This window comes from Delphinapterus leucas, chromosome 7 (assembly GCF_059928025.1).
Source record: "Delphinapterus leucas isolate spDelLeu-1000000601 "Yukka" chromosome 7, BTC_Dleu_Yukka2, whole genome shotgun sequence".
Classification (NCBI taxonomy): domain Eukaryota; kingdom Metazoa; phylum Chordata; class Mammalia; order Artiodactyla; family Monodontidae; genus Delphinapterus; species Delphinapterus leucas.
In genome coordinates this window covers 5507776-5533820 of record NC_143135.1, presented here as the reverse complement: position 1 = coordinate 5533820, position 26045 = coordinate 5507776, and the positions used below count along the sequence as shown (strand labels likewise).

The window sequence follows — 26045 nt, the reverse complement described above, 5'->3', positions numbered from 1 at the left end:
ATGCATCAAATGAAGTAACACCATTAAAAGGAGTACTGATTCCGTTCTCCACGTCGTATGTCCCAGGGTCCCCTAAGCGCTGTTTCTGAATACGGCCAGTTCTCCTCCATCCCCAGGACCTTCCAGTTCCCTAACAAAGCTCCTCAGATGATGGCCATCTTTGAGCAGGTCCTGCAGGTTGAAACGCTCCCCCAACCCTGCTTTGGATCCAGGTGGCCCCCATGTGGGAAAGCACAGGTGCTTGCTGGGTATGTGTATGTCTGTCTGGACCTTATGAGTCATGGGCTCCATGGATCCTGCTCTGACAAAGAACCCATTTTTGTGAGGTGGGCAGCCCTGGGCAGGCTAGGTGGTGGCTCCAGTGGGGTTTTCCTGGCTGGTAAGGGAAGGTGGCTAGAATAGTGTGCGCCACCAGGGGGCGCCAGAGGTTGCTCAGCGCTAGTGAGGACTGACTGTTGGTTTTTTTTTTTTAAGGTGTCTCTCTTTCCTTCCTCTCAGGTCTAGGGTTAGGCAGTGGAAGAGGCACACGCACCTTGCAGGAAAGCATGGTGCTAGTTCTCTCCCACCTATCAGCCTTCTGGGTGCTGCCCGTCCAAGCAGGGCCACATTACGAGACTGGAGGTCGGGCTCCCAGGCTCAGAGTTCTTTATTGATAAGCACTAGTGAACCCCTCGCCCCGTAAGCTCAGCCAGTTCTGCCCTCAGATTCCCAGCCTGAGGTGCGGAGTGCATCTTTGCCTCTTCGGTCTTCTGCCTTCTGCCGGAGTCTGGTTCTTCCCAAAGCTGTGCCTAATTTGCCACATCATCCCAAGGACCACCGTGTTCAGGTCAGGCACGTGGCAGGCTTCAGAAGGGTCATGGCCAGGTCCTCGTCCTCAGAAACCACTCTCCACGTAGGAGGTGCTTGGCTTCGGCTGTGTCGGATCTCAGAGGGGGCACTGGGAGCCTGCTGGTCGGACCTCCACATTCAGCCTCTTCCCTTCACTGTGAACCTCTTTCCTGCCAAATGTTCTCCACAGCAGAGCTGAGCCGAGGGGCAGCAACTGGTTCTAGCTTGCGTCTGGAGGTCCTCAAGTAGTGGGCGGGAGGTCTAAGGTGGTGCTTCAGAGGGGATAGAGATGCCAGAGGCTGTGCGAGGGGGTGTGGGATGGAGGGAAAAACCCGCGTCAGTTAAGTCTCTTGATCGGCTCTCACCAGCCCCAGCTCTTGGCCACGGCCTCTGGTCCTTGGCCAACCTCTCAGTATTAAATAGTCCCTTGGGCCCTAGTGTACCCTTCCTCCACCATTAGCTCAGAGATAAGTATTAAGGCAAGCTTCTGCCTCCTGAGCCCAGCACCTTGTAAGAACCTTCTTGCCTGCTCAGCGAGGACCCCCCAAGGCTGCACCTATTTCTTCCTCCAGTCAGGACGGCCCCCATCCAGGGCCAGCAGGCTGGTGGTGCCTGGAGAAGTCCCTGGCTCCCCTGAGAGCCCCCCACCGGCCTCTGACCTGCACTGGAAGCGCGGATCACCGGGGTGGGTCTGCAGCACCTGCCACACTTCTTGGGGAGGCTCTAAGCCCATCTGCTCTGCGCGATGCCAGCGTTGCAGCCGTGTGATCCCTGCGGGGGTGGAAAGAAGACAGTGGGGCCTCGTGGGGGGCAGGGAAGCGTCCAGGCTAGAGAGTGTGGGTGGAGGGGTGTGTCAGGACTTCCACACCCCTGGTCTCCAGAGACAGTGCTGAGAGGGTCAGGCAGGGGCTGGGGCTGCTTGGGTGCCGAGTGGGTGGCAGGACTGGCTCCGGGATGTGCTCTCGGGGCCTGAGGGGGCTCTCACCTGTGCAGGGCCCATACTGCCAGGCCAGGTCAAACTGCCTCAGCAGCTCCATCTCCGCTTCATCCACGCTCAGGGGCTGGGGCTCTTCCCCTGCAATGACATGCTGCTCCTCAGGCCTGCCCAAGCCTGTGCCCTGCCGGGCTGGTCCCCTGCCCCTTGCCTCACAGCTGACCCACTGTTCCCCAGCCCTCACCGCCCCTTTGCCTCTGCTGTCCACTGCCAGGTCTGGTGTAGGAAGCAGAGGACATACTTCACTTCCCCTTCCATTGTCCACGTCCTCTCGTGTCCCTCACATCCACTCCTCCCGCCCTCCCACACCTCAGACACCTAGCTCTGGTGCCAGCTCCCCCTTGCTGTGCCCAGCGGAGCCCTCCCTCCTCTTCACTACAGGGTAGGAGTCAGTGATGAGCCGTTTCCGGCCCATGGCGGCCACCCAGGCAGGCGGAGAAGGAGGCGACTGCCGGGAAGGAGAGACAGGCCAGCGGGCACGAGAGAGACAGCTGCAGAGAGAGAGAGAGAGAGAGTGAGAGAGGGCTGGGGCCAGAGAGCAAGCCTGGGGCCAGCGATGGGCAGACGGATGACCCAGACAAACAGAAAGGAAGTCCGAGGGTTCCAGGGAATGACGCCTCTCCCCCACCCCCACAGGCATGCAAACAGCAAAGACCTAAGCCAATGGGAGGCCGCCTCTGTGGGGCAGGGCTTATCCCCAGCCAATGACAGGTGGTGCAGGCAGAGGGGGCGGGGCATCTGATGCAGCTGCGTTCTGGGGGAGAAGGGGTGAGGCTGGGGTGGGGGACCTGTCATGATATCGCCAGACTGCACCACCTCCTCCTGCCGCCGCCCCCCCCCCCCACTGGTCTACAGCGGGTCTCTGGGGACTTGCAGAGTGTTATCCTCAGCCTCTCACTTCCCGTTTTCCCTTCCTAGGCAAATGTTCTTTTCAGCCTCACTAATCCCCGTGGCCGGTGTGTAACTCCCCAGAGCCCAGCCGGAGACTTCCAGTCCCGCCCCTTGGCCCACCGAGTGTTGTGTGGGCAGGTCTGGAGGTCCGGAGAGAGTTTGGGCTCATCCCGACCCCTTCCCGGCTCCCGCGCCACCCCCACCGGCCCTAGGAGACCTGCCCGGAGAAGCCCATGGGTTCTGAAAGCTGCGCCCAGAGACACTGCCCACTCTTGAGTCCAGACGAGTGCTCGCCTCCTTGGCTCTCCTGGGGTCCTACAGCCTGCCCCCGCTCGTCCTCTAGTCAGGAAGATTCCACACCGCGCAGGAGGCCAGAGTGCGTTTGGATCCCCAGTCCTTCGTCAGTAAAATCCACCCCAACGTGAGAGTATGAGGAAAAAATACCAACAATAAACCTAACACATACATGGCACTTACAGCCGGGCACTGGGCTAAGCACTTCCCCACATACTCACTCTGCTGAAACAGACAGAAATGGCTCTTGAAAGTAGGAAGTACTGGGGACTTCCCTGGCAGTCCAGTGGTTAGGACTCGGAGCTTCCACTGAAGGGGGCGAGGGTTTGATCCCTGGTTCCGGGAATTAAGATCCCGCAAGCCATGCGGTACACGATAAAATGAGGAAGTAGGAAGTACTGATAGTCACAGGCAATGGTGGGGCCCCAGAAAACCATTGTCCCTCCGTGCTCCCCAGGAGCTCACAGGCTAAAGGGCAAGCACACGGACACACACATTGTCAGTGCCAGGATAAAATTCCTAACAAACAGGAAAAGGGGGAAGAGAGGGTCAGAGTGGGTTGGACCTTGAGGCTGGCTTAGCACTGGAAGACCTCCTGGAAGAGGTGGGCTGCTGTAAACAGCGTCTCTCAATTCTCCACCCATGACCTTTGTCCCTTGGGCTCCTGTCATCGCTGACTCACCCCTATACCCGCCTCCTCCTCACCAGCTTCCTGGCGGCAGGCGAAAGCGCCGGCCATCAGGAGTCTGGGAATCAGTGTGAGGCCCAGCCCAGCTCCATCGCCCTCCAGAGATCCCATCCAGCTCTTCCTTCCCGGGGTGCAAGGGCCTGCTCAGAGGCTTCTGCCTTCCCCCTGTCGCTCTGCCTTAGGAGGATTGTGGGCACATGGGAGGAGAAGGCTCTGGAGAGCAGACCACCAAAGAGGAGGAGCTGGAACGAGCCAGCCATGTCTTCAGGGGCCTCCTCCCGCCTGGCTCTCCCCATCCCTTCCTGAAGGAGGGCGGAGTGGAGGAGGGAGAGCTCATGGGTGCACTGCACGGGGCTGGAGGGCCCTTCCCTGCTTTACTGTTTGGGCTGGGCCTGGTCTAATCCCCCTTCTGCCTCCTGGACTAAGTGGGGCCCACGCTGAGGCAGACAGGGGCCCTGCTGCCTTGGGGAGGGAAGCAGGGAGGCCCTCTCCACCAGGCCTGGGAAGGGCTTCCGTGTGGGGTCCAGTCGGGCACAGACCGCTCCAGGGAGGGATGGTGCCCAGGCTCTGTGGGACTGACCACCCCTCCTCAGAGGGCGTGTCTGGAGGTGTGTGGCACCCAGCTCCTGCGCCCACAAAGCCCTGAGGGAGTAGGGAGCCATGGGTGGGGCAGACCCCTCCTCATTCCTGGTCCCTCCCACCCCTGAAAGCTGATAGCCGTGGGGCCCTGCCACCGCCCAGGGAGCGTGAAATGGGGTATGCTGCTGGGCGGCCACAGCGGCTCCTACTGCCGCCTGAGCTAGTCCCTCTCCTCTCTGGCACCCTGGCTTGCTCTCTGGGCACTGTCTGGGCCATCCCTGCCAGCTGCCCACAGCCCTGCCTGGCCCAGGCCCCGCTAGCCTCTCCCACCCAGCCTGGAAGATGTGTCCCTTGGCCTTCAGCTTGTCCCAGTCCAGGTCATCCGCTCAAGTGCAGGCACCCTAGGACTGGCTTTCCGGCCTGGAGTTGAGGGAACTCCCCACAGGCAGCGTTGCCCCCCTCACCTAGTCGGGCAGCAGTGGGATCAAGCCCCAAGGCTCGAAGGAGTAGGCACCCAGGGGTTTGGGAGCCATCTCTGTCCAGTTGGTATCCTTCCCTGACAAGGCATCTGAAGTCCTAAGTTGTGCTGGCACAACGAGGGCAGACCTTGGCCTGCCCACCCTCAGGTCTTTTCCCTCTTTACTCCCCCAACCCTGTCTGCCGCTTTTAACCTTCCTTCCTGGAACCCCTATCCCTATTCAGGCAATCTCCTGGCCTATCCCCAAAACTGCTGTCCTGGGTCCTGTCACACACAGTTCAGGCTTCAGGCTGGAAGCCCAGGCCAGAGGTCTGACCTGGGGGTTAAATTCTCTTTCTTTCAGAAAATTTCCCGAGACCCAGGCGTAGGTTCCTTGTCAGCCCCGATCCCCAGAGGCTGGTGATGAGACTGGCAGGAGTGACCTTTGCACCTTGGCCTGGGAACACTCAAGGCCCTTGCCTCACAGCCAAGGCCAGAGTCTTGGGGGAACGCAAGAGAAAAGGAGAGAAAAGAACTGGAACAGGATCCCAGCACCTTCTTTAGGGCTGAGGCCCACCACTGACTGCTCCAAGGGGAAGGGGGATTAGACCTGGCTTAGCTCAGACAATGTGGCAGGATAGGGGGGCCTCAGCACTGCGCACGTGCCCTAAGAGTCCCTTCCCTTCCCCCGGTCACAATGGGGCCTGTGGGGAGAGCCAGCTAGAGCTAGGAAGGTGGGGGCAGGTGGAGGGAGGGAATCAGTTGCCTGGGGCCCAGCGGGGTGCGGGGTGTAACCCGCTCTCCGTCCCTCTCCCTGCATCCCCCTTCCTCAGGCCCTCAGGCCCTGCCACCCACCCTGAGCTGGAGATTCTGGGAGCCAGACTCCCACCCTTGGCCCCGTTCTCCACCCTGTGGGGCAAATTCTTTCAGGCAGCTCCTCCTGGTCCCTCCTGACCCTCCCGGACACCCTCCTTCCTCCTGCTCCAGGCTCTCTGGCCCCGTGGGCTTAAGGGGCGGAAGGCAAAAGTTCCCCTAGGTCTGGGTGTTTTGCCGCTGGACGTCTCTTCTGCTCTGTCCCAAACACCCCACCCAAACCTCCTCCCATCACCTCCCCTTTCACCTTGGCCTTCCTGGCTCTAGGGCAATCCTAGGGAGGTTTGAAAAGGGGCCCTTCCGGCCATTCCTCACCTTGGCCACCAGGTGTCAGACTTTGTCCAGCTGGGAGGAAGGTCCTACTTAGTTTCCACCCCATCAGCCTAGCCTTGGCGATCAGGACAAACTGGAGAGGGGCCTAGAAGTGACCTCTGAACTAGGAAGGCTGAGGGATGCTGAAGGTTGGGGAAAGGGCCAGAGCTCTGGTTCTAAAGCTCACAGTTACTCCCTCAATGCCCCTACCCCCAGCCTACTGACAACGGCTTTGTCCACTGCTGGGAAATTGGGGAACCAGGCTGAGTCAGGGAGCTCAAGAATTGAAGGAACAAAGGCAGGGACAGTTGTGGCTCCAGAGAATAAGGGGGAGCTAAGGGGGAGCCACCCATCAGAGCGCTCAGCCAGGCCTGGATCACTAGCCCTTGCCCTGTAGGTTAAGGGGAACAAGGGCCACCCTTGGCCCTTCCCCACTTGGGATGGCTATGGCAAGTGGGGAATGTGTGTGTGTGAGTGTGTGTGTGTGGTGCGTGCTTCAATGAGTCTCCCCACATACCAAGGGGGGCCTAAGTCCTGGATATGGGTCAGTCTTTGCAAAAGCAGGAAGCTGGCAAGGCATGACTACCCCCTTGCCACCCCCCAGCAGAGCCTCTACTCTATCCACTCCCCCACCCCAGAAGTTGCCTCGCCCAAGTGACAGTTCTCCATCTTGTATGCATCCTCTCAAACACAGGTGTGTTCCCAGGCACCCAAGATGAGGATGAGATTTCTCCACAGCATGCTATCTGGAGGTGACAGGGAGGAGGGCCTTCTCCTTCTCTCCCACTCTCCCTAACCTTCCTGGGAGCAGAAGGCGTTCGTTCTAGAGATAATGCCCTTCCCCCTGTGACTCTGCAGGGCCCTAGGTGTCCCAGGTTCTTAAATTGACCTCTGTGTACGTTGGCGCCTGACTATAAGACCGTACTTGAGAGGTGGAACCTAAGATAACCAATGAAAACTCATCACCTCTCCTGAAGCAGCTGTGGATGGAGAACAAATGACAAACCCATTCACAGAAAACCTGATGAGCTGTCATTCATGTGGAGCTACCCGCCTGGTGGTCCACAGCACCCAAACCCAAAGGAAGGACTCACACCCCTGACCTCATCAGTAGGGAACTGTTGGGGGAGAGTTCAAGAACTCAAACTCTGAAATGCCCTTTCTGGCCGGGCTCCCCTCTGCGTCCACCCCCTGCCCCCCACCCCTGCCACTGGTTCCCTCTACTCCCCACCCTGTAGGCATATGCAGCGCTGGGCTGGCAGCCACTCAGAGTGCAATCTCTAGCCCTCTAGAGTCTCTCGCCCTTTGATTCACTGCCATCCCTGCTTGCCTGTCCTCAGCCTTGGGCAATAGCCTCTCTTCACTCTGTCCCCGCCTCTGGCTTGCTAGGAAATGTCAGGGAATGTCACAGTCATGCCAATGAGTCCATGACAGAGATGTGTTTGCTGATGTCCCTGGTGCCACATGGCTACCCAGCAACCCTTTTGATTCTCTTCTGTTTGTCCCTGATTCCATTCCCCAAACCTCCCAATCCTTCTCCAGCCACCACCCCTCACACAGCAGCACCATGTTCTGATCTCTTTCATTTAAAAACAACAACAGGGGGCTTCCCTGGTGTCACAGTGGTTGAGAGTCTGTCTGCCGATGCGGGGGACACGGGTTCGTGCCCCGGTCTGGGAAGATCCCACATGCCGTGGAGCGGCTGGGCCCGTGAGCCGTGGCCGCAGAGCCTGCGCGTCCGGAGCCTGTGCTCCGCAACGGGGGAGGCCGCAACAGTGAGAGGCCCACGTACCACAAAAAAACAAACAAACAAACAAAAATTTAAAAAAAATAACAACAGGGGACTTCCCTGGTGGCGCAGTGGTTAAGAATCCGCCTGCCAACGCGGGGGACACGGGTTCGAGCCCTGGTCTGGGAAGATCCCACATGCTGCGGAGCAACTAAGCCTGTGCGCCACAACTACTGAGCCCACGTGCCACAACTGCTGAAGCCCGCATGCCTAGTGCCCATACTCTGCAACAAGAGAAGCCACCGCAATGAGAAGCCCGTGCACCGCAACGAAGAATAGCCCCCGCTCGCTACAACTAGAGAAAGCCCGCGCGCAGCAACAAAGTCCCAACGCAGCCATAAATAAATATAAATTTATAAAAAACAGCAACAGCAAAAACCAACCAAACAAACAACCTTCCGTGATCCTGCTGCTCCCTCTAGATGTTGACTTTGCCACCAAACTCCGGAGGGAATAGATTTACCCTTCCGACTTTCTTCTCACCATCTCCATCTTTAATCTCACAATTCGGTGTCTCTCAACTGCTCTTGCCAAGGTGGCCTGTGACTCCCTGATTACCAGAGAGGTGGTAATCAGGGAGGAGACCCACCCCCACCCCCACCCTGTCTCCCCTCCGCTCTCCTGGGACATCTGACACTGCGGATCAGCTGCCTCCTTGAGACTCTCTTCTCTTGGCTTTTCACGCACTATTGTCTTGACACTCTTTAAATCTGTTTAAATCAAATTATCGAGTACATTATCCTGTGCCCAGCATTGTGCTAAAATGCTGCAGGGATGCAAAGATGAATACATGGGGAGGCTGCCCTCACGATGCTACTTGCTTAAAAGGGAGGCAGACACAACAGCCCTTGTCCTGCCCATCCTCCAAGAACGGCGTCCGGTCCCACGCGGAAGCACTTACTGTGTCCTAGGTACTGGGAGTACAGCGTGGACTTCAGACGCCACTTCCTGCCCTGTGGGGCCCACGGCCCAGCAGACCAGCAGGGCCCTCGCCCAACTGGATGCGATCGCTCCCTCCTTGACTTAAATAGTATTTTGCCTGCGTCTTTCTGCACTTAATCAAATTCTGCTTTGGATTCTAGCATTTGGCAGGGGGTGAAGATGGGGGGATGGGGGGGGCTGGTCCCTCTTCCCAGATTTTGTTCAACACACTAATTGAACACCTTCTTTGGACTTGAGCTTGAGCCTGAGCTGGGTGCTGGACAGAGAGAAGGGGAAGACTCAGAATCTGCCCCCAGGAAGCTCACAGTACGTAGCGTGGGACGTACCTTCCTTCTCCCTGTATCCCATTTAGCCCCTTGCTAGGTGCCTCACAGCACAGCCTCTGGATGGAGACAGCCCAGAGGCCCTCTCCTTTCTATCTAGTTAGGCTGGTGGTGGGGCCTGCAGCTGCCCCTGGCCACACCTGGGCAGCCATCTCTGCCAGAAGAGCCTGGACTCCTCTGGGTGGATGTGTTCCCCCCAACTTGGGTCAGGTGACTCAGGGACTTTCGGCAGAGCCTGGCTCACCCCGCCCACAAGCAGGTCCTGTCGCTCCTGCACCTATACTCCCAGCTCCCCCTCTTCTGGTGGCTCTGCACTTGTCACTGTCTCCCAGTGCACATCATGTGAGCGTGCTTTTGTTTCTTATCGGCTTAGGTAAGCTCGCTCTCTTCCCAGAGAGATTGCAGGCTCTTAAGGGCAGGAGCCAAGTCAGGCCTTGGACTTCTTTAGGCTCTCCAACACCAGTTAGCACGGTGATGGGCAGGTAGTTAGGTCTTTAAAATATTTGTCAACTGATTGACATCACCATCGTTTGTTGCTTCCTTTGCTTAGGGCACTGTCTCCAGGAGGCCCTGGTAAAGTATCCCCGTATTACCTGGGAGCAATTAGCCCATCGATCTACCCAGTGGCTCTTCACTAGAGCGTCCTGACACGCCAGACATCAGTCATCTGTGATTACTGACCGCCGCTGCCTCAGCCAAGCATCTTCCCTTCATTGTTTCTCTTATCCTTTCCAACGTTCTTATAAAGGTATTGATTATTCCCATTTTACAGATGGAGAAACTGGAGGATAGAGAGCTTTAAATCATTTGTTCAAGGTCACTCAGCTGGTAGGTTATGGACCTGGGATTTGATCTTAGGTCATCCCTCAAACAGCATCTGTCCCGTTTGCTCGCGGTCCAATATGAGTTTCTCTCTCTCCCCCTAATCGGCTGTTTTATGTTGGAGAGAAAAGTGTAGAGTCACAGCTGAGACTTGACACTTGGCCTCAGTCTGTCACCCTCCCTGGGAGATGAAGGGTATTGAGAAGGTGAGGGTCACTGCTGAGGGACTCCGGCAGCCGGCCACAGGTGGGTGTCCTGGGGAAGCTGAGGGCTAAATGCGCGGGGCTCGGAGAGAGCACCGGAGGGCAGAAAGACAGCTGTGCAGGGGGACAGACCCATAAGACCACTAAAGTAAGCCAGAGTGAGGTAGACGAGCAAAGGCTGGGAGAAGGAAAGTAAGCGACAGACAGATATTTGGGAGGCCTAGAGGAGGGGGTAGGTGGAGGGGCAGCAGTGGAGTCTGCCGTGTTCATGTCTTCCCAGTGGACACAGGGGAGAGAGCCTCTTCCCCAGCTCTTGGCATCTCCTGAGCTAACCCTTGGGCTTCTGGCCCTCCACCAGCAGGTGTAGGGCCGGGGCGGGGGGGGGGGGGGGGGGGGGCGGGGAGGAGGCGGGAAGGCCCGGAGAACAAGGAGGAGAGCCAGGGGGCGGGGCAAGGCCAAGCAAAGAGATGAAGTTCTGGGGCAAGCATTTTATTTGTTAATACAAGAATAGAAATTCTGCAATAAATATCATCTAATAAATAACATCTCCAAATAAATAAATATTAATACAACAAACTTAGAGTCATGAGTGGGTGGGGCTGGGGGGCAGGGCCTGGGGGAGCTGCCCCCCCGCACCCCGAAATGCTACTGCAATGTAAACTTTCAGGAAGTTCTGTGGCTGTGGCTATGGCTGCCCTCCCCAGCCTGGGCAACCCACAGATACCCTGGGAAAGGGGGCGGATTGGAGGCACCCTGGGGCTGGCAAGAAAATTCAAGGCAATGTCCTTTTGGTTGCCACCCTGTGCCACCGACTGCCTTGGGGACCCCTGGGTCCAGTCTGTCCCTGCCCCTCTGCTTTCAGTATTACCTCCAATGCAGATCCCACCTCTTCCATTTTTGATCCCATCTCTTCCTGTTTGGACTTGCCACTGTGTTTGTTTCCTGAATCGGATGTATTGAGTTATTTGGGGGTAGGGGAGCAACACCCATCTAAGGAGAGCAGGGCAGCCAAAGGGCTTCACCCCAGAAAGGCACATGCGATGGTGGCCCCCTCCCTGCCCTACAGGCACGCTTCCTGGCAGTGCCACTTGAGGGGCTGGGTGGGCTGGCAAGTGGTTGGCAGGGAGCAGGAAGCTGTGAGAGCCTTGCACCAACTTGAACCATTGTGGGCTCCCTTGAGCATCACGTCCTGTGGAAATGGGATGGGGCCTATTGCACCTCTTCCCCAGACACGTAGGACTTAGGGAAGCGGGGAGGGGATGGGCCTTATTGCATCACACCCTCCTCCCAGTCCAGGGAGGGCTAGAGGCTCATGGCTTCTGTCTCCTGGCTCAACAAGTGTTGGTGTACGCCTTTCTCCCTCCCAGAGTGGGAGCAGGGCTTGAAGGGGGAGGGGAAAGAGACGGTGGTGAAGGTCAGGGATCAGAAGCCATGGGCCTCCAGGTGCAGGGTGACTGCGGCTGCCGGAGGCTGCATCTTCTTCTTGAGCCGGTTGAAGTCCTTGGCCGAGCGCCACAGCCAGGTCTGCAGTTCCTTCAGCAGCCAGAAGTCATCCATCTTCTGGAGGAAGTCACTGTGGGCAGGGCCAGGCGTCCAGGTGGGCTCAGTCCCGGGCAGAGGCTGGGGCAGCGGGTAGCCCAGAGCTGCCATGACGCCCGCGATGCTGCCTAGCAGGCCCTGGAGGCTGGTGCAGAAGTGGGCCAGGCTGCGGCGCAGCTCAGCCGTGGCGGCCTGGCGGTTGAGGCCACGCAGGTAGCACAGGAGGTGGCTGTAGGCCTCGTAGTTCTGGGTCAGCCGCAGTCTGTCGTTGAGGCTTCGCCACACCTCCAGGTCGACAGTGGCCCTGGGCAGAGTCTCCGCCCCGAGCCGAGGTGGGTTGAAGTCAGGCTCGTTGAAAGGGGGGCCCAGGTAGTTCAGCTGTGAAAAGGAGAGGGCGATGGGGAGGGAGGGGGGCGGAGAAGCCAGCTCGCCTGCCTGCCGGGAGATACCTGCCCCCAAAGCTGCTATTTCCTGTGTCCCCTGACACGGGCCCCACCTCCACGCTAGGCCTCTCTGTTCTCGGGCCTCCCCTAAGTTAAGTTTCTCCGGGGATGTCATTTGCATGGAGGTGACAGTTGAAGCAATGGGGGTGATGAGCTCTCCTATGGAGACGTGCAGAAAGAGAATAACACGCAGGAGAAACTCAGGAAGGATGCGCTGATTGGCTGAGAGTACCAGCCTTGGGAGAGCGCCCGCCGTGGGGGTTGGGACAGAGAGGAAGAGGAGCCATGAGGACCCAGGAGGCCAGGCTGCAGAGGTGAAGGTGGACCAGGAGAGTCAGAGCCAAGGAGAGGAGTTCAAGAAGGCAGCAACGCTCAGCAGTGGGGCTGCAAAACAGAGAGCGAGGAGAATGAACCTTAGAAATGCCATTGGGTTTGGCAAGAAGGAGGTGCCTGACGACCTTGGAGAGAACCGTTCCAGTGGCCTCGAAGCCAGATTGCAGGGGGTTAAGGAGTGAGTGGGTGGAGAGGAAGTGGAGGCAGAGGCTGCAGACCACTCCTTCAAGAGATTTGGCAGCCCGGGGAGAAAAAGGGTCGGGAGCTAGGGGGGTAGCAGTCAAGCAAAGGTTTTCTGGACGGGAAACCAGAGAGGGAAGAGCGGGTGGAAAGGCAGAGGGGCCCGTGAGCATCCAAGCTGCCTTGGGTGGAAAGGCAGAGGGGCTCATGACCATCCGAGCTGCCTTTGCCCCTTGGCACGCATGGTCCACCAGCTGAAGGGCAGGGGACAAGGTACTCACTAAGCCCCCAAAGAAGCGCTCATAGGCGCGAGGCTGCAGAAGGAAGAAAGTGAGGCCATCTCAAGAGTTGGGCAGGAGGAAGGGTATCGAGGACAGTCTGGGGAAGAGGAGAGAGCCTTGCCAAGCCTCCGGGGAGAGGCCTGGGGCCCCGGGAAAGGGCGAGGGAGATGGTTCAGCTGGGAGAGAAAGGGAGAAGCGAGGGGCGAGGCCTGGGATAGGCAAGGGCCCGGGGGAGGTTCCCACGCTGACAAGCACAGAGACAAACTCATTTCCTCGGTGTATCCTGGGGCCGGAGCCAGCTCCCCCCGCCACCCTCCTCCCCTTTCTTTCCCTGGCTCCAAAGTAGGGTCTGGGATGTGGAAGAGGAACACGGGAAGAGGGGCCAGTTCCCCACGGTCCTCGGAACCCTGACCCTCCTGCCTTCCCTCCTGGGCTCTCTGAGCACCTCTGGACCGCCCCCAGATCCTTATGGCACAGGGTCCAACTACACCCTGAACCCCCTGCCACTCCTGGCCTGGGTTCCCTGCAGCCCCCTTCCCCCAAGTCCCCCCTAGGAGGCCCAGCTAGGATGGGAGAGGCAGACAGAAGGGAGGCCCATGGGTCCAGAGCTGCAGGGCCCCAGGTCTGGGGCAGAGACGAGCTGGAACACAGGCACGGGAGGTGGGGCCCCTCCATCCCCACCCAGCCCCACCCGTGCGCGAGAGACACCACAACACGGTGTAAACAGAGGAGACTTCCCCGGCCCCCAGGGGGAGGCGGGCGGCTGGGCCGGCAGCCAGCGGGGCGACGGGCCAAGGCGGGTGCGAGGCCTGCCCACATGCCTAGTCCTGGGGCCAGGGATGGGGAGGAGGGGCGCCCTCCCTAAGAGGGAAGGGCGGGGACAGGCCCTCCCCATCACCCCATCATTCACCAGGACCCCCACCGGTGGGCCTCTCTTCCCCCACTCCCATTCTTCACCCAACTCCCAGCCCCTGAGCTGCCCTGGATACTCACATAGGTCCCAGCCAAGCTGCGGAGCTGGTGCTCCAGGTAGCGGGTGAGGTCATAGGTTTTCTGGATGGAGGGGCCAGGCCCCGGGTCCCCTGTGCGGTTGAGGGCTGGCACTGCAGGGAGGTGCCAGAGCACGGTGCACAGGCACGCGAGCATCCCCCACGAGTCCCCTGTGGACAAGACGGCAAGAAGCGTGAGGGTGGCCCGGCCCGGTCAAGGAAGCTAGCTAGCAGCCCCTCAGGTGTCTGTCCCCACCATAGGCTGGGAGGGGGTGAGGGTGGACCACCAGATGGGAGGTGCAGGGAGTGGAAGAGGGGAGTGTTCCTGGCCTGAGAAAGTGTGTGCACGGAGGCATGTTTGTGTCTGAGGAAGAGGACTTGGCCTGTGTGTCTACCAGGAGGTACTGGAGAGTACTTGTGCGTCAGCTAAGTCGCTATGTGTGCCGACATGCGTATGTGTGTGTGTGCACGTGCGTGCGCGTGTGTGTGTGTACATGGGGGACCAGGCCAAGGGACTGCGGATCAGAATCAGTATTCCCAGGTTCCAGGTGTACCTCGGCCTCCTCTCCCACCCTCCGGGTCCCACTGCAGCTTAGGGGGAGCCAAGGGGTTGGGAAACAACACGTGTCAGAGCTTCAAACTGAGAGAAGTCAGCCCTGAGAGGGGCGCCCCAGAGGCGGCCAGGAGTGGGAGTTGAGCCAGAGGCAGGACATAGGGTCAAACCACCCGGGTCAGAGGCAAGGTGGAGCTGTGGACCACCAGGGGCGGGCTGAAGGACACGGGGCTGGCTCCGGCAGGCGGTGGTGGGTACATTCTGGGATTTGATTCCCGGGTGTGGAAAGTGTAGGATCGACTTAGATTGAAGGAGATTTAGTGTCACTCTGAGAGGCTGGCTGCAGTGTGGAGATCTGCCCCATTCTCCTCTAGGGTATTGGATGGGGAAAAGTGTGACCTGAATGAGACCCGGTGATCTGCCTGCAGCGAAGAGAGGGGACAGGAGGAGGGGAGAGAGAGAGAGAGAGAGAGAGAGAGAGAGAGAGAGAATATGATGTATCTGCCGAGTAGGGCTTGTCTGATGATGGTGCTGGAGGATTTGGGCCCCGCAGGATACCAGAGGCCAGGGGGTCAATGCTGTGAGGACAGACTAGGCAGTTGGGAAACATGACTTTCCCAGCTTTTAGGTGAGGTCCAAGGTCAAGAGCACTAGGCCAGGAGTCAGTGGGCATTGGGACTGGCAGTGGCAATGAGGGTTAGGGTAGAGTAAGGCTATAATTGGCATTGAGCTAGGTTAGGTTTACGGACTGGGTTCCTCTCAAAGCTTCAGGTTAGTTTATTGGGATTTGGCTGACTGAGTGTGGTTGAGGTTTGAGTCCAGCTGGGGGATGTGGTTAGGTCTGGGCAGGCAGAGGGTTGGCTGAGGCTAAGGTTTGTGAATTTGTTGATTTAGCTGTCAGATGGGGTGATGCATGGCCTGTCAGCAAGAGTAGGGCTAGTTTGGGCTTTGAGCTTGGGTAGGTGTGAGATCACGAGGGGTTTCTTTCTTCTAGTTTACATTATGGGGCTTCCCTGGTGGCACAGTGGTTGAGAGTCCGTCTGCCAATGCAGGGGACATGGGTTCGTGTCCCGGTCCGGGAAGATCCCACATGCCGCGGAGCGGCTGGGCCCATGAGCCATGGCCGCTGAGCCTGCGCATCTGGAGCCTGTTGCTCCGCAACGGGAGAGGCCACAACAGTGAGAGGCCCGCGTACCGCAAAACAAAAAACAAACAAACAAAAAACCCCGTATAGTTTACATTATATACTGTCAAATTTTCTACAATGACATACGTTGCTTTGATAGAAATAAGTTGGATGGGGGTTTAACAATTTGATTGTACTTAAGATAAGTGTGGAGTTAAGAAAGGATTAAGAAGACTAGGTAGGTTTAGACTTAGTCATAACACTGGGTCGGGGCTTTAGAGAGGGTTACAAACGAGGAGGGGTTTAGGAGTCACACTCTATGGAATGTCTCTGAGAGTGCAGGGCTCAGGTGGGAACTCTGGCAATGGCGCAGCTGCTCAGTCCTGACTCCCAGATGCTTTCCTGGCTGGCTTCACTGACAGAACGCAGTAGCAGGGCTGCCACTAGTCTCAGGAACCCTGCCCTCTCGGGTGGAGGGCTCTTGGTTCTAGGCTGTGTGTGTGTGTGTGTGTGTGTGTGTGTGAGTGTGCGCCCCACCCATGTGTGTTTTAGGACAGAAAGCAGGATCAGGCTCATAACTGCTCCCTGGGGAGACAGGCTCCCCTTCTCCTCTTCCCCATCTGCAGCCTGTGGCTTCCCTCCCAAACGGTCCCTTCCTCATTCTTCCTTTCCACCCCTAGCTCCTGCTGACTCTCTGAGTTCCTTCCTATTCTCCGTTCTTCACATCCCAACACAATTCCAGGCCCTTCTCCTCTGCTGCCTTCAGCCTGGCTATCTGGCTGAATCACCTCCAGGATCCTTTGGGTACAATGTGGGGTTAGTTTCAGAGGCTGGAGACCTGCTGAGGTGGGCAGCAGTCCTTGCAGCCTTGAGGTAGCTTTCAGGATTGAGCCTGGTCTCTTCTCGCAGTTAGTGGCAAGGCCGAGGGTCCCAGCTGAAGCAGCAGTTGAGCACTAGGCTCGCCTCTTTACCCCACACCCTGCTCCGGGCAGCCCTGCTAGCCAGAGTTCTGGGACTGGGCTCTGCCTGGCCCACGGTGGTGCGGGGGGGTAGGGGGGGTCAGGAACCCAGCTCTGGGCCTTGTTTGCCCCCTCCCCTTCTGGGCCCTGCGGGACATCCCTGGGGAGGATTGGCTCCCTATACAGGGACAGCAGGGGGAGAAGCCTTTGCAAAAACAAGAGCGAAGTCATCTGGGCAGAAAAACGGCTCGTGAAATTAACCAGACAAGGCCGGTGTTTCCAGGAATATTTCAGTTCTGAGGTAACTGTGTCACTGAAGGCTGGTGGGGGGGGCGGGGGGGGGAAGCTGAAGGAGCTTCGGGATTGACCCATGGAGAGAACCAGAAAGAGGGAAGGAGCCTCAGAAATCCAGAGGGAGAAGAGGCCAGGAGAGGAGTAAGGTGACAGGGCTCTACACTCTATTAGGACAGCCTCCACTCTGGGCAAGATGTCCCATATCTTAGGCAGCAAAACTGAAAGCCTTCCGGGGCAGGGAACACCTGTGGTTTAGTCGTGAGCACTGGAACTCAGCACAGCTCGCCACTTGCCTGTGTTCCTAGGAGGGCAAGCCCAGTGGGCATCCTGGAGCCCTCACATCCATCCTCCTCTCCAGGCTCATGGTGTGCAGGTGGACCGGCCACCGGGGTCTGATTCCTGGGCCCCCTCCCGGAGTCTTGGCCCCCCGCCCAGCCCCCGCCCCAGCTCTGCCTCTGGCTGCTGCCCACTGATTGTTTACATCCCGTCTTCCCCTGTGTTTATAAATCCAGCTGAGCACGTGAGGAGCTAATGAGAGCAGCTCACGTTTCCTGCTGCGGCCCCCCCCATCCTGGCCCCCGCCCGGGCCAGCCCCTAATTCCATCCAGATCCCTGGGCCCTGGGAACCGGGGCCCCCCCTCATGAACACACACACACACACTCAGCCCACGCAAGCGCATGGCCACCCTGACACGCCTACACAGACAGGCATACCCGTATACGTGTGTTTAGGCAGCTGCCCCCTCAGCCTGTCTCCCCCAGTGTGACCTCACGCAGTGAAGGTAGGGTGCTCAGCAGTGCAAATACGCCAGGGTAGTCAGGGTGGGTAGGACAGGTCAGCCAGGAGACCGTGCACCTGGGATTGGTGGCTAAGAGCCATCAGCCTAACAGGTAGGAGCCGGGGAGGCATCGCAGAGCTCCAGAGGTGCTGGGCTGAATGTGGGAGCCAGAGGAAAGGCCAGACCAGGACCGGCATCCTGGTGACCTTGGAGGGGTCTGTTGAGGTGCACTGAGGGGACGAGTGGTTTAGGGGGTGGTGGGTCCACTGTGGTGTGAGATCCAGGAAACGGCCCTGGGGGTCACCTCCCAGACCCCCTTCTCAGGGAAGGGCCCAAAGAAACAGCCCATCTTTCCTTGTCCTCTAGGCTGGCTGCCCTCCCCTCTGTTCCTTCTCTCCCTTCCATCCTCTCCTTGGTTCCCTATCCCCCAGGCAACTGAGAATCGGCTTAGTGAGTGGGTACACACAGGCCCAGAAGTGAGGAGACCTCACTTTGTCACCAGCTCATCCGGTGACTGGGCTTGTGTGAAGGGGTTGCACTGTGCGTGTGAAATTCCAGACCACGTGATGCTCCACCCCTGCTGTGCTCACGAGCAGCCCCCTCCCTGCCCTTCTCCTCCAGCCTAAATGACAGAAGAAGAAACTGAGGCCCAGGCAAAGAAACAGATGGGCGGGCCAGCCTTCCAGCCTTGTGGAGTCCATTCCCACCCAGGAGTTGGGCTTTTGTTGGAGCCAGAGGGTCCGGATGGTGCTGCAAGAGGACCCTGGGTGGAGCCGGGGAGCTGGGCAGCCAACAGAAGGCAGGCACAGGGGCAACATGAAGGAAAGAGTCCGGCAATTGTGTGGGTGTGCTTGAAAAGGTGTTGTTATCCAGCGGGTATGGAAGGGGCTCAGAGGGAGCGTGCAGGAGCCAGGGTGTGAATAGACAGGTGGGATTGTGGGGAGGAATGTGAAGTGTCACTAATGGAGTAGCTGGTGGAGAGGGGTGGTGTGCAGAAGTGTGAACGGGCCCAGCGCAGGGCTCTGCCAGGGGGAGAGGGAGCCATTACATCAGTTGGGAGGAGAGACTTCTGGGGCGGCTGGGTGACAGTTGCTGCCACCTCTGCCTGATGCCCGTTTCCTCCCCTGGTTGAGTGAGTGCCTGGCTCCAGGGCAGCGAGGGTGTCTGAGCCAGTGGGGGGAATGGGTCTGATCTGTCAGGGGGATGTATCCCTGTGTCCTACGGCGGGGGCGGGGGGAACAGTTGTGTGCTCCTGGAGCCGGGAGGGGGTCCGTGGGGACAATGAAAGCTCAGAGGTGTCAGCCTGTATGGGTCAGGGTCAGAGAGCGCCTGACAGAGGAGTGGGTCCAGTGCCTGCACCCACAGCCTCTCTCCGAGGCTCGGACCGCTCCTGCCAAGCCAAGCCTCCAGCCCCCTCCCCTCCTGGCAGCCCCCTCCTACCCCAGCGGGGAGGGCCAGGCCGGGCGCAGGAGGAAACAGGGACGCGTCCTCTGGGATTGGGAGTCTGGGGAGGGCTTCTGGAGCGCAGTGTGGAGTTGCTGGGAAGGAAGGTAGGGAGAGCAGGGATGAGGGGACTCTGGCGAGGCCCGGGGACTTGGGCTTTCCCTCGAGGGGCTCGGCCCGAGAACCCGGCCGGCCCTCACCCTCGTTGGTGACCTCTCGCTCCCGGCCCCCTCCCCGAAGCGGCGGAGCCTTCCCCCTGTGTGGCCCCCGCGCCCCCGGCCCCGCCCCCGGCCCGCTCCCGCCCGGTCTCTCCCTTCCCGGCGGCGGGGGCGGGGGCGGGGTCCGGGGCGCCGGGCTCCGGGCTCGGCCGGGCCGCTGCCCTTTCCCGCGCGTCAATTCCCTGCCCTGCCCGCCCGCCCTCCCACGGGCCGCCGGGGCCGAGCGGCCGCTGCCTCAGCTCCCCGGCCGGTGACAGACTTTCCTGCCCGGTCCGGCCGGGCTGTGCCCGCCCCCCGCACTAATCACTCCCAGGCCACGGCGGGCCGGCCCGGGGGTCTCGCTGCCGCCTCCCGCCCTGCCGCCCGGCCCCTACCTGCCGCCGGCTCCCCCGCTGCGGGCAGCATGGTGGGCTCCGGCCGCGCGGCGCGCAGCGAGGAAGCCGCGACTCCCGCGGCCCGGCCCGGACCAGCCAGGCTCCGCTCTGCCCTCCGCCCTCCTCTCTACTCTCGCCCGCCCTCCTTCCCGCCCTCCCCTCCCGGCGGGCCGGGGAGGGAGAGCGGCGCGGCCCGAGGTGTCGGCCTCTCCTCGCCTCCCGCCGGCCCGGCCTCGGGCTCCCCGTGCCTCCCTCCCTCCCTCCCTCTTCCTCTCCCGGCCCCCTTCTCCCCGCGCGCCGCGTCTCCCTCCCGCAGCCCCGCTCCCGCCTCGGACGCGCTCTCCCCGACTTTTGCGCGGGGCTCTCTCCTCCGGGATCCCGCGACCCCGCCTCGCCGGGCTCCAGGTGGCCGCCTCCCAGGTCTGCGGGTCGCCGGGGCTCCCCGCCGAGCGGACTCAAGGAATGCCGCGTCCCCGCCCGGCCCCTCTCGAAGGCGCCCGGCCGTGCCTCCCCTGGCCCAAGCCCCGCTGGCGGGGGCAGCGCCCGGCTCCCCGGCCGGGCCCCGGCTCGGGACTCCCAGGGGGAAGGACTGGAACCGGATCTCGCGGCTCCCGGGCGGGGGCGGGGGCCGGGGCCTCGGACGCCTGGCTCCTACCTGCTCGGAGGTCCATGGGGCTGGGGGCCGGGCGGGCCGGGCGCGGCTCCTCTCCCGGAGGCTGGCGGAGTGGGAGGGCGAGCCGCGGCTCCGGCGAAGCTTTAATAATCCCATCCGCCAGGCCCACTCGCAGGTTTTTTTCGCTCGGTTTCGGATTTTTTTTTTTTTTTTCGGTGTGGGACATTCTGCAAACTTTTTTTTTCTGACGTGTAAAGCTGTAACCACAAATTGTAGCGGCCCTCCCCGGGGTGGGGGGAGGAGGGGGGAGGAGGGAAGGGAGGGCTTCTGGGGCTCCTCTCCCTCCCACAACACCGAGGGGGGGGTGAGGTGAGGCGAGGCTGCGGCGGTACCACCCTGGGCCTCCTGGGGGAGGGGGCGGGAGGGCATCAGTGCTTCTGCAAACTCCCAAGAGCCAGGGGAGTGAGCCGGCCGCTCCTCTTCTTCTCCCTCGGTGTCGGCCCGGGGCGCCTGCCCCCCGCCCGGCGGGGTCCCAGCTCTCACCCTACCTCTGCCTCCAAGTCTCTAACCTTCCCTCCCCTCCCCCTCCCCCTCCCCCTGAGTAAATGCAATGACACATCCTCCCAAATGCCAGCGAGCTGGCTTCGAAGCAAGTGATGGTGTTTTTCCTGCTGCCCTTTGTCTGGGCTGACCGCCCCCCTTGCCTATTGTCCCGCCGCCTGTCCCATTTCCAAAAGCTGAGGCTAAGCGAGGCTCCGGGGCTGGGGCAGGTGACTAACCGGCTCACAATGCCCCGTGGGGGGCAGGAAGAGGGCAACACAGGCCCACTGCCCAGCGTGGAGGAGAGAAGAGGGCACTTGGCTGAGGGTTTTTCCCTCAAGTTCACAGGGTTCTTCATTCTTCTTCCCAGCCGCCAGGAGAGTGCTCATGGGTGGGGGATTTGTAATTCATTAATCAGCACGAGGCACCGGACCAGTTTCAACACCAGAGGCTTCAGGGGTGACTCAGCGGGACCGCTCGAATTCAAGGCGATGGACAGACCAAGAGTCCCCACTTGTGAAATGCTTCCCCAAGAAGCCATTTGGCCATCTCGTGCCTTTGGGGTTTGGGTTGTAGGTTTTTTCCGGTGCTGGGGTGGGGGTGGTCTTGAGTGTGGAGCGCTCTCCCTGTGTCCTTCCCTCAGGCCTGGGTTGGGACTTGCCAGGGCGGGATCCCTAGGGGACCCGTAGCCCAGACCCTCCCTGGAGGGTCTCCCTTCCTCCCTGTACAGAGGGCTGCCAAGGAGCGTGCAAAGGAAACAGCTCTCATCTGGGGGCCTGCAGACATCCCCACTCTGTGGCTTTTCTTGGGGGACGGTCACTTGGTCTCCAAGGCTTGAGTGCTCTAGAACCGGACCGCCAATTAAATCACTTGGTAATACGTTGCTTTTGTTGTTGTTTATTTGCTGTTTCAAGGAGGGAGAGGTGGTGGGCCAGACCTGAGAGGTGATTCCTCTCTGGAATAGCATCGGAGCCTGCGCTCACCACTCCTGCCCTGGGTCCCCCCTCCCCCCCTCCCCGAGAAGGAAGGACACCCTGCCTGCCCTGCCATAGCCCCTGCAGCCTGTGGGTCAGAGCAGGCAGCGTGGGCATGACCAGCGCTGGGTTCCCAGGGCAGCTCTTCCCTTTTCTGCACTTCGAGAACTGGGATGGGGGGGTGGGGGGGTGGGGAAGAAGTTTGTTTTCAATTACCTCACTGGAGTGGGACAGACTTTGTTGTTGGGTTTGTTTTGGGTTTTTTTTTCCGCTTTCTTTCATTTCCTAAACGAGGAGAAAATGAGCTGAGAAAGGGGAGCTGGCGGGGGGTTGGGGGCAGGGGATTTTCTGGGGCATCAGGAGCAGCTCTGATGAAACCTGCCTTGGAGGGGCCCTTTGCAAAAGTGCTGGGGGGGGGGCCTCCCACCCGCCCCTCCCCCAGCCAGAATGCTGTGGAGTTTCAATGACATTCTTGGCCAGTGAGCCCGAAGATCTTCTGATGCCCAGGCCAAGGTCAAGGAGGCAGATGCCCAGTGGGTGACTGGCACTGAGGCTGGCCAGGAGGTCCCCTAGCAGCCACCCTTTCAGAGGGAGGGAGCCACAGAAGGAAGGGGAGCGGGAGGGGGAGAAGGGAGCCTCTCAAGTCCTTCTCCCCTGGTGTGCAGCCTGCTCCTTGTAGAGAGTGTCTGCACAGACAATGTGGTTTGGATTTGGCTGAGCCCCTCAGCACCTTATAAAGCACCTTGCTGAGTCAGGGAGAAAGCAGCCCCAACACGGGAGAGGAGGAGGGGCCAGGGGAGAAAGGGGAAAGAGGGAGAGGGGAGCCGAAGGAAGGGGGGTGCTGAGGGAAGAGGAGGGAGAAAAGAAGGGATGGGGCAGGAGACACAAAGAGGAGCGGACTGCAGTGGAAGGGGAGGAAAGCTTCCCATGCCCTCACCCCCGCCAGCAAATGTTCACCTCGGGAGTCGAGAGAGAGAGCCTCGGTCTGCAGGAACCGAGGGCTGCAGCTCTGAAGTGGGGACCCAGGCCAGTTGGGTGCAGGGACAACTGGCTTTCCACACCGCCCCGGGCTTGATGCCGTGACCCTACAAGCTGGGGAAGTCATGTTCTCCCTCTGCCTCTTGTCTGGACTTGCATCCCTGCCCTCTCCCCTCACCTGGCGGGGACGGGGTGGGGGGTGGGGGGCAAGCCTCTCCCCTCCCCCATCTTCCCCACTGCCAAAGGGAAAATCAACTCCATCTCCAAGCTGCCAGTGCCCCTCTGCCCCTCTGTCTGGGCAAAGGCAGCAGGCTAGGAGCTGCCAGTTGGTTTGGGGTAGGGGCTAGAAGAATAAAGACTGTGCCTTTATTCTGCCAAATCCCAAAGGGGGCTGGGCTGAGGGAGTTGCGGGGAGAAGGGAGAAGCAGAGCAGCGAGAGCCCCTCCAGGCTTTCTGTGGGGTGGTGGGCACAGGTGGCTGCCCTCTGATTTCCAGCTGGGGACCTTGGGGAAGTTCCTGCACCCCTGTGGCTCTCAGAAAGGGATGTTTGTTTGGGGCCCTGCCAGCTCTCACGATCTGGGATTGCTGCTGGGGGCAGGGCAGAGGTTAGAGGAGACACTGGCCCCCTGAGCTCCGGATCCATCTGTCCCACGAAGCGTTGCACAGGTATTTCCTGAGCCCCTGCTGGGTGCCAGGTCCTGTAAAGGACAGAGAGACAAGGAAAACCCACCCCTGCCTTCAAGAATTTCACAGTCTTGTGACAAGGGACACTACTAAACTGAGATCAGAGGATGAGGGAAGGAGAGCTCTGGGCGGAGGTGGAGCTTCTGGATGGAAATGTGGCTGAATGGCAGGAGGGGCAGCGGCAGCCAACCACAGGCCGAAGGGCGTAGCTCACGGGGCTGCCTGCCGTGGGCAGAGGGCAGAGGGCAGGACTGGGAGTCAGGATGCCAGGCTTCCAATTGGGCGGCGGGCCTTGGGACAAGCCCACCACCTCTTGGCGGAATGCGCTATGACCACCTCTGCCTCCCCTCCCATGGGATGGTGGGAGTATCAGTGAGCTGATAAGGAGGATGCTGTTTTGATGCCCTCTCTGGCCTTCCAGACTTCAGTCCTTACCATCCGCAGGGGGTAGCAGGTCAGGCCTCAAAGGGTGTGTCTGGGTAGGGGGCAGGGCTGGCACCCAGAGATGACTGAGCTGCCCTCCAAGGGGCTGGGGGTGAGTCAGTGTTGGCTCAGGGACAGGCTAGGGGTCCACCCCTCCCTCCTGCCTCCCCTCCTCCCCCCATAACTGGCATCCCCAGGGAAGGCTCTCTATATGCCCAAAAGGCCCCATGTCCCATGCAGATGCAGAACTGGCATTGAAGGGGCCCTGACCCCTGGGGTGTCCGGGGAAGCCTCTGGTCCAGTCCCCTCCTGGTGGGTGAGCAGCAGTGTGGTATTGGAGAAGCCCACAGAGATGAGTAAGGACATTCACTCATTCATTCATTTGTTCACCAAACATTCCTTGAGTTCCTACTCTGTGCCAGGTGCCAGGGACACAGAGAGGAGGCCTAAGAGGCCCTGGGGTCAAGAGGCAGAGGCTGGCCTGTGCTGCAGGCAGGAGAGGCAGCGGCCGGCCCCAGAGACTCCGCCAGCCTGCTGCAACGCCTGGCATTCCTCGGCGACACACTGCTCCTTTGCGCCTCTCAGGCTTAACTCATGACAGGCGTTGAAACGTACTGAGCTCTCACCACGAGTCAGGTTCTGGGCTAAGGCTTTCTGTGAATGATTTCATTCCATTCTTACAATAACCCTAGAAAATAAGACCTGCAGTTTCCCCATGTTACACACGAGGGGACTGAGGCTTGGTAACGTGAAGTGAAGTCGCTTGTCTAAGGTCACACCAGGAGGTAGAACCAGGGCTGGAACTGAGGACCATTTGCCTTGAGCACCTCGCCCCCTTAACTGTCCCCACGGCGCAGGCGCAGGGACTCTTGAAAGGAGAAGAGGCTGGATGCGGAGACGGCAGTGCGTGCTGAGCACCCCCTGGCTATGAGGCATCTAACCTGGGGCACGCCTGGTCTCTCTCCTCAGGACATGAGCACGTTCTCTGGGACAGAGAGTCCCCATGTGCCTGGAGCAGGAGACCTGGGCTCTCCTGCCCGCGACCCGCCACACGCGACTAACTGGGCCAACCATGCCACGTGGCCCTCCTGGGTCGGTGAGAGGTGCCAGCCTGGGAGCACTCAGTCCCCTCAGCTGGAATTGTAGATTCCGCGAGCAGAGCAGTGAGTTTGAATCATGGAATGAGCACTGAGCTGGAAGGCAGACGGCTGCCTGCGCACAGAGTCAGGACAAGGCTGTACCTCCTGAGGGCCCGACCGACCGTGTGGCCTGCAAAGCGAGCTGCCGCGGACGTGCACCCCGGGAGGGGGCGCCCCTCTGCCACTACGCACGCGTGCTCCAGCGTGACTGCAGGCGCAGGGGCCACTGAGGGCAGTAGGGGGAGGAAAGGCGGCAGGCAGTGCACTTTCCCCTTTCTTCCAGGGTCAGGAGCCCAGAGGGCCTTGCCTCACCCTGAGCTGGCTGTGATGTCAGCGGAAACCCCAGGGCCAAAGGCCTCCTCCTACCTTAGCAATAGTCCTGCATCCCCCACCTACACCTGGCCCAGTTCAGGCCTCCCGAGAAAAACGGCGCCCACAGCCCCTGCCTCCCAGCCGAGGAGAGGAACCAGGTCCTGCCGCCTGCCTCTCCCCTGCCCTACCTGGGCTGGCTCCCCGTCTGCAAGGATGTCAGGGTGATGGCTGTGTGAGGAGGACAGGGACAGGAGGGGTACCCTCAGGGGCTCCACCACCACCCCAGTCCGCCAGAAGCTCCCCCGCCATTCTCCGGGATGTTCCATTGCCCTGGACACCCCATGCCTCGGGCTCTGGGACTCCGGCACCCCGGCAGAGGAGCGGGGTTACCTCTCTCTTATCCTGCAGGAGGATCCTTATCCTGCCCTGCTGAGTCACTGCTGCTCCTCCTCTCTGCCCCCTCCTTCCTGCCAGCGTTCCTCCTTCAGCCTTCTCAGGCTTTCTCCAGACTGTCTGGGTTCCACAGGGGCCCCGGGGGCGGGGGGCGGGTGTCAGAGGACAGGCTGCACTTGGCCCCTCTGGGGGGCTGTCCCAGCACCGCCGGGAGCTTGGCAGCACATGAGGTTGCCGCTCCGCCTTCACCAGCCGTGTGACCTTGGGTGAGCCACTTGACCCCTCTACACCTCAGTTTTCTCTTGCATAAGACAGGGGAGATGATAATGGTGCCTTCCTCAGTTAACACAAGTCAAATCTCTGGCACTTAACATGCGACAAGGTTAAATATTATCATGATCTACCCTCCAGGCCCTATCCTCCCATCTCTGCTAAGGATGTGCCCCGATCCCTGCAAGCCTCCACGTCTACGAGTCTGTCTGT

At 60.1% G+C, this 26045-nt stretch overlaps 2 protein-coding genes across 3 annotated transcripts; both read right to left on the bottom strand.

Annotated features, from left to right (window-relative positions):
• Positions 1-628: 628 nt before the first annotated feature.
• On the bottom strand, positions 629-2426 carry POLD4 (DNA polymerase delta 4, accessory subunit). The gene is made up of 4 exons (XM_022591292.3): positions 2141-2426; positions 1814-1903; positions 1488-1599; positions 629-1127 (listed from the first exon to the last, which is right to left on the bottom strand). The coding sequence occupies exons 1-4, from the start codon at positions 2235-2237 to the stop codon at positions 1103-1105; spliced, it is 324 nt and encodes a 107-aa protein (XP_022447000.2). The 5' UTR covers positions 2238-2426; the 3' UTR covers positions 629-1102.
• Positions 2427-10427: 8001 nt separating this feature from the next.
• CLCF1 (cardiotrophin like cytokine factor 1) lies at positions 10428-20365 on the bottom strand. 2 transcript variants are annotated; one of them, XM_022591287.3, is made up of 3 exons: positions 20162-20365; positions 13765-13931; positions 10428-11912 (listed from the first exon to the last, which is right to left on the bottom strand). In XM_022591287.3, exons 1-3 carry the CDS (start codon positions 20343-20345, stop codon positions 11418-11420), a joined length of 846 nt encoding a protein of 281 aa, XP_022446995.3. In that variant the 5' UTR covers positions 20346-20365; the 3' UTR covers positions 10428-11417. The 2 variants fall into 2 exon arrangements, with proteins under 2 accessions (XP_022446995.3, XP_022446997.1); XM_022591289.3 differs by lacking the exon at positions 20162-20365 and adding an exon at positions 18912-19085 and having other exon boundaries at positions 10430-11912.
• Between the last annotated feature and the right edge of the window lie 5680 nt (positions 20366-26045).